Source organism: Poecilia latipinna, unplaced genomic scaffold (genome assembly GCF_001443285.1).
Source record: "Poecilia latipinna isolate Pla-1442-1.1 unplaced genomic scaffold, P_latipinna-1.0 Scaffold2756, whole genome shotgun sequence".
In the NCBI taxonomy this organism is placed as follows: domain Eukaryota; kingdom Metazoa; phylum Chordata; class Actinopteri; order Cyprinodontiformes; family Poeciliidae; genus Poecilia; species Poecilia latipinna.
In genome coordinates, this window is record NW_015115372.1 from 62,736 (window position 1) to 72,391 (window position 9,656).

General features: G+C 38.7%; 2 protein-coding genes across 4 annotated transcripts; both read right to left on the reverse strand.

The window, feature by feature from the left end:
* Nucleotides 1–61: 61 nt before the first annotated feature.
* LOC106939042 (redox-regulatory protein FAM213A-like) lies at nt 62–1,956 on the reverse strand. Its single transcript, XM_015021309.1, has 5 exons — nt 1,665–1,956; nt 1,420–1,511; nt 823–963; nt 465–629; nt 62–381 (listed from the first exon to the last, which is right to left on the reverse strand). The coding sequence occupies exons 1-5, from the start codon at nt 1,813–1,815 to the stop codon at nt 292–294; spliced, it is 639 nt and encodes a 212-aa protein (XP_014876795.1). The 5' UTR covers nt 1,816–1,956; the 3' UTR covers nt 62–291.
* A 528-nt stretch (nt 1,957–2,484) lies between these two features.
* dydc2 (DPY30 domain containing 2) lies at nt 2,485–9,041 on the reverse strand. Of its 3 annotated transcripts, none has more exons than XM_015021305.1 (11): nt 8,937–9,041; nt 8,565–8,748; nt 7,401–7,511; nt 7,168–7,248; nt 6,665–6,820; nt 6,239–6,415; nt 5,340–5,501; nt 4,936–5,115; nt 4,068–4,154; nt 2,918–3,049; nt 2,485–2,753 (listed from the first exon to the last, which is right to left on the reverse strand). In XM_015021305.1, exons 2-11 carry the CDS (start codon nt 8,709–8,711, stop codon nt 2,688–2,690), a joined length of 1,299 nt encoding a protein of 432 aa, XP_014876791.1. In that variant the 5' UTR covers nt 8,712–8,748; nt 8,937–9,041; the 3' UTR covers nt 2,485–2,687. The 3 variants fall into 3 exon arrangements, with proteins under 3 accessions (XP_014876791.1, XP_014876792.1, XP_014876793.1); XM_015021306.1 differs by having other exon boundaries at nt 8,889–8,967; XM_015021307.1 differs by lacking the exon at nt 6,665–6,820.
* Nucleotides 9,042–9,656: the final 615 nt, after the last annotated feature.

Below are 9,656 nucleotides of genomic sequence, written 5' to 3' on the forward strand. Positions count from 1 at the left end.
AGTAATTATGGTATAGTAGCAACCTCAAAACAGGGGGACTTATTTTACACAAACCAAACCAGAGGATAACAAGATGCTTTATTGTTCTGAAAGGTCAGTCTCTGGTTCCTGAGTTGCTCTGCAGTACAACATACACAGAATTTGGTGTTAAACATCAAGTCTGCTTTCTCCGTTGAGTTTAAAAACAGACCATCATGAACACACCCAAAGTTCCACAATCAGTCATACACAATGAAATCCTCATGTCCCAGAGACAAACCTTGATTCACACATCTAAAATTGTACTATGTTTTACTGTGGTATTTGTCTGACTGCTTGGAGGACATCTGAAATGTTGACTTTATCTCCAAACTCCTTCTCTCGGTGCTCCAGTAATATTCCCTGCAGGAGGATAAATGCAAGTTTGACAGATCAAATCTATACAAATGCATTTTATGTCAATTCTTATTCAAATTAAGATTTACCTGCTTGCCTCGTCCAATGACAAACACCCCACCCAGGACAAAGCCTTCCCCTAAAACGTTTCCAATGAAGCCCTTTCTGAAGGCCCTCACTCCACTCAACCAAACTCCTAAACGCATGAAAGCCAGAAGTCCCATCTTCCGCTCACGGGGCCCATAAAACCTCCTCTGCAAGCGAAGGAGGATTCAGTCAGTCAGTCATGCAAACTTAAGATTCATTACAAACTCAATGAGCTCAGTGTTTATAGAAAACACTGGTCTGGTCTGAAGGAGGGTTCCACTGATCATTTTTCTCCCCAAGGCAAACTGGCTAAACAATGCATCAATTTGTTTTAAAAAAAAATAAATAAAAAGCCTCAACCTTTTCATCCAAGAAAATCTCCCCCTTGAAGTACGGTCGGAAGTTTTGAACCTCGGTTCCCACGTCCTCCTTCACCACAGCATACAGAGGGACCCCCAGCTTGTCCAGCTGGGGTTTCAGAGAGGACAGCTCTGCAGCCTCCTGTTGAAACAGTGAAGAGAAGACAAAAAAAAAAAAGTTTACACTTTAAAGCAGTTTGTGTCCCACGATCTTTAAAATAAAAATCTTCAAAAATTTGTTTGAAGAAAATGAGCACTATATAAAACATTCTTAAATACTCCGATTAGAGTTTGGAGTAGGTTGCAAAAGCAGACCACCTAGAATTTCCCTTGGCTCAGTTTGGTGACCAGGGATTGAACTATAATCTCCTTTTCCACAAGAGGTTAAAAACAATGGGAACAATGTTTGAGGATGCCCAGAATACAATTAGAACTTTCTTATCCAAGAACTTATTGCAGTGTATGACAAACTGCACACTGATAAAATTTGTAGTTGAAAAGAAAGAAAAGGGGAGGCAGGAATATTTAATAATGGGCGTTGTGTCAGGGTGAACAGTTTGTGGATTATAGATGTTGCCTGGATAGATTGTAACTTTACCTCTCTGCACAAAAATCACCCGGGCCGCCGCACTGCCATGACTACCGCTCCTGACTTTTCCCACAGCGTTTTGGCCTTGAACGTTTTTATTTCTGGGGAAAGAGAAGAGTTTGAAGGGCATGACTCTAGCAAGAGATTAAAAGTCACGCGGCCCAGTAGCACAATGGTTTCTTTCAATAGTTCATTAAAGTTAAGAGATGACTTTTTTTTTTTTTAAGTTTGTTTATGTTTAAGTTCAGACCTACCTCCTTTCAGGGTTTTAAGCTCAGCTTCCTCCAAGAACATCAGAGTGGCTTTCAGGGGTGGAGTAAGAAAGAAGTCCGTGAAAAAGTTCAAAACTCCCGTGACGAAGCCACTCACGGTGGCCACCGTGTCTCCAATAAGCGCCATGGCCATTGTCCTGTTTCCCCTCACTGCTTTTGCTCTACTTTAAGGGCCACGACTGGGAGCGCATTTAAACTACAGCTCGATTTGATCCTCCACACTGCAGCCCAAAGCCAGCCCCCTTTCTGTTGGACCCAGAAACCGATCAGTGTCAGATTAGCCGCAGCTGCGTTCCGATTTAACGATCCGCAGGACTACTGCGCAAAAAAAAAAAAAAAAAAAAAAAAAAAAAAAAAAAAAAGATAAAGAAAAAAAAATAGATATTAAGAAACAGTCATCGTTACGCAGTTCACCCTCCTCCAGTTCAAAGGTTGTTAGAAAATGCAGAGTCACATTTCTGAAACGCCAGATTTCACAAATCTGCTGTGAACTTTGGCAGATTTCTGTTTCTGCTTCGATATTATAAAACAAAATATACCCAGGCGTGCGCATTATTGTTAGATGATTGACATTAATTACCGGGCACCATATGGGAATATAAGTCCAGAACCAAATGCCCAAATGATTTGCAAAAGAATTAACACTTCTTGGTGCCTTTCCTTGGGTAATGTTAAATCACAACCTTTATATTTCCATACAAATTTATTATCTTGGCTGACTTGATTTATTTCTCAATGCTTCTGTAACACACAACCTAGGTGGCAATTTTAACAAACACTTAAAGAAAACAAACAGATTGAATAGAATCACTCCAGGTAACATTTATTATTGGGTAACATGTTTTTTTTTTTTTGTTTGTTTGTTTTGTTTTGTTTGTTTTTTTGTGTGTAAATCACTAGTTTGGAAGGATTTGAACAGTTTAAAAGCCAGCCTCTAGAAATATGACCTCTGTTTTCAGTCTTTGAGAGATTCACCAGGCTGCCTCGGCTGAGTCATGGTGATCATTATGGTGAGGGTTCAGCGGGAGCCAAATCATCAGATGCCTCATCCCCGAGCTGTCCCTCTGTCTCCTAAGATTGCGCATAGAAAAACATCACAAATAAACATTAAACATCTTACAAGTATTTCTCGTTTACACTGTAACTGTTTATCTGCAAACACCGGTGAATAAAAAGCATAACCAGTTTACATTTTGAAGTACATCAGACTGGTCCTCAAGAGTGGTCGAACTTGCCTCTTGTATCTCCTCGTTGAACTCAATGTTTTCTTGATCGGGATATGTCTCCTCTCGGTCAAGTTCTTCACTCTGTGGAGGTGAGTCCGCCTCTAATTGGGCTAATTCTTCAGATTTGTCATCATCTTCAACCTAAGCATTTATGTAGATCAAAGTTAGATTATGGAAATGTAATATTCCCTGTCTTCCCTGTGAAGCAACACAAAACCTCTGCAGTGTGATGAAAAAGGTATTTGCTCCCTTACATATTTGCTTCTGTTTGCTGTATTATCACACTTAACTGTTTCAGATAATCAAAGAAATGTTGCTACCAGCCAAAGGATAACCTGAGCAAAACAAAATGCTTCCAGTTGATGATTTCATTGTAACGGGATTGAGTGACTGTGATTTTACCGAACCAGTGAGGGGGATTGCCTGCAAATGGCAATCCCCCTCCCCCTTATTTCTGTTGTTTTCTGTAAGAAAACAACAGAAATATTTGTTTTCTGTTGTTTTCTGTAAGAAAACAACAGAAATAACTTTTTTTTCCACATAGGAGCAGAGTGGTTTGGATAACATCTTTACTAAATAAAATAATTTGAGAAATTTATTTTACATTTACTCAGGTTAGCCTAGGCAGATAGTAAAACTCATCTCATGGTCAGCAACATCTAAGTGACAAAAAACATCAAAAACAGAAGAAATATCTGTGTACAATTGTGTCCCATCTTTCTGGTTATCTGCCTTGTTTTTAAGCGAAACAATCAATCATTTAAACTTTATTTGCTTAGCCTCTCTGGTACAACTCAATGCTACAAAAAAAGGCTATAAAAGATTAAGACTGACCCCCACTGAGAACAAAAACACAACAGTGGAAAAAACATACAGCAAGAGAGATTTAAATTTTTCGGTGTTTCGGGAATGAGTATGGTCTTTGTCCTGGTTGGGTTGTGAGAAATGTTATGACTTATCACTGCTGCTCTCTGTGACGTGGAGCCGAAGCTATCAGTGGTATCACTTGTATGACTGTCAGCCAGCTGACGTAAGAGGAAAGTTCTGGTTGAGCATTGAATAACCGGGCCCTGGAGCTTTTTCCTGAGCAGTTTGCAGCTTCTAAAACCTCTTGCTGCAGCAAAGAGTTAAAAACAAGACTTATTTATCAGTGAGTCACCTTGTCCTGGTCTTGAAGAGAGCTGGCGTCTTCGCTCTGCAGATCCCCTCCAACAGAATCCTGAGATTTTTTCTCTGCTTCATCAACCTGGAAATGAAAGATGGAAAAGAAGCTAAACTAAATATGTTAAAGTGATATTCCCGTTATCACAACTTAGACAACGCTTCGATCTGACAAACTTCATAGTGCTGATACATTTGGAGTCCCAGGGAAGGGTACACACGAAACTGAAAATGTGCTGACCTTTTCAACTCTCCTCGTCTGTGTCGATCTCATGAGTTTAAATTGCTTATAATCATTCAGAATGACAGTTGTTTCGTTTCAGTGTTTGTTTTTTTTTGTTTATTGTTGTTTGGCAGTAAGGTAGGGAAGGATGGGAAAGAAAACTGAAAAAAGCTACAGTACATATGCTGTTGTTTATGTAATCAATGTTATATTTTTGCTGGATTAATATAAAAAAAAGCGATGTTCCTGTCATCCTCCTGCACCTCAATCGTATTCCTGTTTTTGTCCTTTTTGAAGCATCTCTTTCCTCATTCGTCTTCTAAACTCCCTCTCACTCTGTCCACCTGGCCAGACAATCTGCACTTTTTGATGACGTTCCATGTCTCTTCTATGCAACTGTATGAGGAATGTTGCTTAATTCAATTCTCTGACTCTTCACCGTTACTCTCTGTGACTTGTAGCCAAAACCATCAGTGGTGGCACTCTTGACTGCCTCCTGACATACGAGGAAAGTTCTGGTTAAGCGTTTAGTAACTCTGTTCTGTTCTTTCTCCTGTTTCTGCTTTCTGAGCAAATGTATCTTCCTCAACTTTCTCACTGCAGCAAAGAGTATAAATTTAGGACAGGTTCATTAGTGAGCCACCTTGTCTTGGTTCTGAAGAGGAAGAGAACTGGGCTCTTGAGTCTCCTGTTTGGTGTCTGTCGTGGCTTCTTCTTCTTCAGTTGGATCTGTTTTCTCTGTTTTGAGCTCCTCGCTCTGTAGAGGAGTGGACGTTGTCTCCACTTGGAGAGAGTCTTCAAGTTTATCATTCTCTCCATCAACCTTTAAGTTAGAGAGAATATAAGTTGAACACACCCTGATTCTTGTCTTTGTTCTCTTTTAAGGATCTCTCTTTCCTCATCTGTCTTCTAAACATTTACTTCAACTCACTCTGTCCACCTGGGCAGATATTTTCCATGCAAAGGCTCTACTCTGCTTCTCCTCAATCTGTATATATGATGTGAGCCACATTCCCCAACATAAATACAGCATTTTATCTGCATCACCTTCTCTACATCTGGAGAGTCAAAGGCAGCAGGATTTGGTTTGCTGTGATGGTTCTCTGTATTGTTGGATATTAAATCAGTGTCATCTGGTCTGGGAGTCGATTGCAGTTGGTCAGTTTGTTCTGGTTCTTCATGTCCGCCAGACTCAGACTGATCGATCACCTGTAGAAGAGACCGTCGTCCTTCGATTTATTATTGAAAAGCAGCACAAAGCTTTAACATGGTATCTTACTTTAAGCTCTCTCTTCCTTTTTTGAGACCTGGTTTTTGTTTTTCACTGTCGATCATCTACAGCAGCATTTCAGTGGTTTAAAATGTCATCCAAATTCAAAAGGTGAAACACGTACAAAATAATATATTTCAAGAAAGTCTTTCTTTTTATCATGAGGACTTTCACAAAAAAATCTGATTATTATATAAGACGAATCACACCAATGAAAATAATTTCATACATAAATGTCACCTTAAGGAAACAGACCTAGCCTTCATACAGAATCTGTGGAGCAGTTCACTACATCCAACAATGCAAAACTAGATAACACTATGAGTTTCACTTTTTGGATTTAATCAGTGAAATAAATTAGCTTTTTTTTTTAAAAAAAAAATGATTTTGCAAGTTATTTCTGCGCAACTGTATGAGGAATCTCCCTTAATTCAATTCTCTGACTCTTCACTGTTGCTCTATGTGACATGTAGCCAAAAAAAAAAAAAAAAATCAATGGTGTCACGCATGACTTGACTTCCTCCTGACATGAGAGGAAAGTTCAGTAACTCTCTTCTGTTCTTTCTTTTGTTTCTGGTTTCGGAGCAAATTGATCTTTCTCAAACCTCTCACTGCAGCTGCAGCAGCAGCAGCAGCAGCAGCAGCAAAGAGTGAAAAACCAGGATCAATGAGCCACCTGGTTTTGAAGAGGAACAGAACTGGGCTCTTCAGTCTCCTGTTTGGTGTCTGTCATGGCTTCTTCTTGTTCTTCAAGTGGGACCGTTTTCTCTGTTTTGAGCTCCTCGTTCTGCAAAGTGGAGGCTGTTTCCACATAGACGGAGTCTTCAGGTTTATCCTTCTCTTCTTCATCCACCTTGAAGTAAAGGATAAAAACAAGTTGAACTGAAAGTGACAAACGTACCTTTGCCATCCTCCTGTATCTCAGCCTGATTCTTGTCTTTGTTCTCACTGAAGAATCTCTTTCCTCATCTGTCTTCTATACTTCAGCTCACGCTGTCCACCTGGCCATACATTTTTTTCATGCACTGGATCTTCTCCGCAATATGAATACATGCAGCGAGCCACGATCGCCGGCATGCAAACTGCACTTTTTCTGCATCACCTTCTCTGCATTTGGAAAGTCAAAGGTTTCAGGTTTGTTGTGCGGATTCTCTGCAATGTTGGATTGTAAATCACTGCCATCTTGTCTGGGAGTTGATTGTATTTGGTCAGTCTGCTCTGGTTCCTCATTTTTGCCAGACTCAGATTGACCAGTCACCTGCAGGACAGATAGAAGCAATATTTTTTTGTAATGTTGCAGAGAGATCTTGTGACATATGTGACTCGACCTTCAAACCTTTCCATGTTTTGTCACATGACAGGAACAAAACATGGAATATAGAGCATTGGCCAAAAACTGTGATCCTTTCTGACCAAGGTACCTTCTTCCATGTGTTTACTTTTTTCCCCTCATTGCTTGTGACAAACTGTACTTCTAATGCCTTTGTTCAAACGGCAAGTTTCTTCTTGTCAGTCTTATAGAAACAGCATATTTCTGGAGAGGATATAACTGTCCTGACAAAATATTTTCCACCTGAGCTATGAGCTGGGTTACTCTATGTTTACCAGTTTCTTATCTTCAGCAGGCTTCTCATCTTCAGCAGTGGTTTCAATGGGTTCTTCCGGCTCTATGGGTTTCTCAGCCTCCTGTTGAAAAGTTGACAATTAACCTTTTCTGTTGTGCTTTAAGTAATACATTTTGATCAGCAGATACAAATGGAAAGTAAGTTCTGGCAATAAAAAAAACTACTTGTAAATGATTAAACAGATTGTAAAGACAAAATTAGTGATCATCATACTCTTAGAAGTTCTTCCAGGACTTTAGCAGCTCTCTCCTCCTCCTCTCTCAGCGCTTTCTGTCTGTTATATTCAGCAATCTTTTCCTCCAACAGAGCAAACTGCTCTTTTTTCTGTAAAAATAATGTGATACATTAACATCTTAACTTTTTCTGACTTTATTAGTATTATGTCATTGCATGTAAGTATTTATAATCTTATTTCTTAAAAGATTTTATAATAATCTTATTTCTTAGAACCAAACCATTGTTCTGCATTGGTCTGTTGGTGGGCTTTTTCATGTCTAGGTAAAAGGTGGTTGAGATTTGGCAGCCATATCTTTTAGTCTGATGAGCTTAGACTGTCTAAGCCTCTGTTATCCGTGAACAGCTTTCAAACCCGTTTAAAGATCAGAGCTTTAACAAAAGCAACAATAGGTTTAGGATGAGGGAGACACAGAACTGGAAGTAAAACAATAACCTCGTGGTGGGATTTGGTTATGTTGTTTAACATTTTCACTATATAAAGAAGCATCAAAACTGCAAAGAAAAAACTTGGGAAGGCCTTCAGAAAGCCTGGACAAGTATTAATAAGGACTTTTTTCCGATTATAGTCTGGAAGCTTTCAAGAAAAGTATAACAATACATTTAGAATTGATTTAAAACATTTGCACAGCTCTACGAGTTGAGGACAATAACTATAAATAGTAAAAAAAAATACTTAATTTGGTCTTTACATCCTCTTTATAGCCAGAAATATTTTGTGCCAAAATACCATCAAGCATCAAGCTATGTGGCTCATGGTTAGGTATTAAGAGGAAAGGTTTAGATCCAAGCAGGGTGGTCCAATCAAAGTCCATACTTATGGATCCTCAGTTGAATCCAACAGAGAATCTATAAAAAACTTGAAAACTGATTAGTACAACCTTTTTTTAATCTGAGTTTGAGCTTTCTTTGCAAATAATCAACAACATGTGTCTGTTGATATACTATTTACAAAAACATGTTGAAACCTACTCACACAATAAAATGTGTTGACATATGTAATTATGACATAATGTGGAAAAAAAATAAATGGTATGAATACTTACATGGTTTCAAAATTGTAATTTAAAGAAAAGATTTAAGATGGCAACGGTATGGTGGTATGGTGTCTCCTGCTGGCCAGTAAAAGAAACTGCTGCTTACCTCTTTCTCGAATTGAATATTAGACGTATATTTGTAGAGCCAGTGACCAAGATACTGGATGGGGTGTACCGGTCTCAGCTCGGCTACTTCAGCTAGCCCCTTCGCCAGGCACTCTCCCAGATGTTTCTTTATGTACTCCGAGTCCATACTATCACTCTCCACACGAACACCTACACGAATAATCCTATGAACAACACGGACATAAGAGAAGTGATTAAAAGTCCAGTTAGCGACAGTGAAATACAAAGTTACATAAACTACGTAACGCTTTTATAGTTGTACCAAAATAGTTTTAATGTTTCACAATATTTTAGTTGTAGCTACCTGAAACAACTACAATTTTCAACAACTAAGCAGGAACAGAAGACAAACCTTGTTGCTGCGGTTCGAATGTAGCCCTATGTCTCCATAGTAACGGCGCCTCATTTTTTGGATTCCCTCTTTTTCGAATAGTTCCGACCTCTTACTTGCTTTTTCTGTTGCAGCTAAATTCTTTGCTGCTTTCGTTTGTTTGTTTGTTTTTTTTTTTTTTTTTGTTTTGTTTTGCGTGAAGGTGGTTTAACTGACGCGCTTGGTAAATGCAACAAATAAGTAAAATGACGATTTAAATATCAAAGTAGCACTATAAAATAGTTAAATCATAAATGAAGAAAATATGGGTCAAAAAAGTTTAGGCAAAAATTATAAAATTTGAAAATACTACTTTTTTCTTAGATTTTAGCACTCTTACTCTTACGTCGCATAATGGTGTATCGTGAGTATACACAGAAGCTTCAATTGTGAGCATTCTGCTGCCATCTAGTGGTTACATTTTAAATCCGTATTTACGATTGTACTGTAATTTTTTATTTATTTCTCCAATTAAATGTTGGGCATGTATTATCTATAAGTTATAGTTAATCACAGTTATTGGGGAACAAACGCTTTAACTATCTGTGTGCAAAACATCTACATTGATGATTTTCACTTTGTGAACTTAGGTCTACCGTGCACCTGAAGGCTGCAAAGGGAGTAGAGGGTATCATGCGCATCATCAGATGTAGCCATTCATTCAGGTGAACGGAGTGTGCTCCGCTCTCAGGGGTATAGTAA

What these genes read in the sequence shown, in the direction of transcription:
- dydc2 (XM_015021305.1), bottom strand. Translation starts at nt 8,711, where the DNA reads ATGGACTCGGAGTACATAAAGAAACATCTGGGAGAGTGCCTGGCGAAG. An exon ending in CTGTTCCTCTTCAAAACCAG is followed by an intron (nt 5,502 to 6,238) that starts GTGGCTCATTGA and finishes TCTCTTCTACAG; the next exon opens with GTGATCGATCAGTCTGAGTC. An exon ending in CTCTTCAAGACCAGGACAAG is followed by an intron (nt 3,050 to 4,067) that starts GTGACTCACTGA and finishes ATAAATGCTTAG; the next exon opens with GTTGAAGATGATGACAAATC.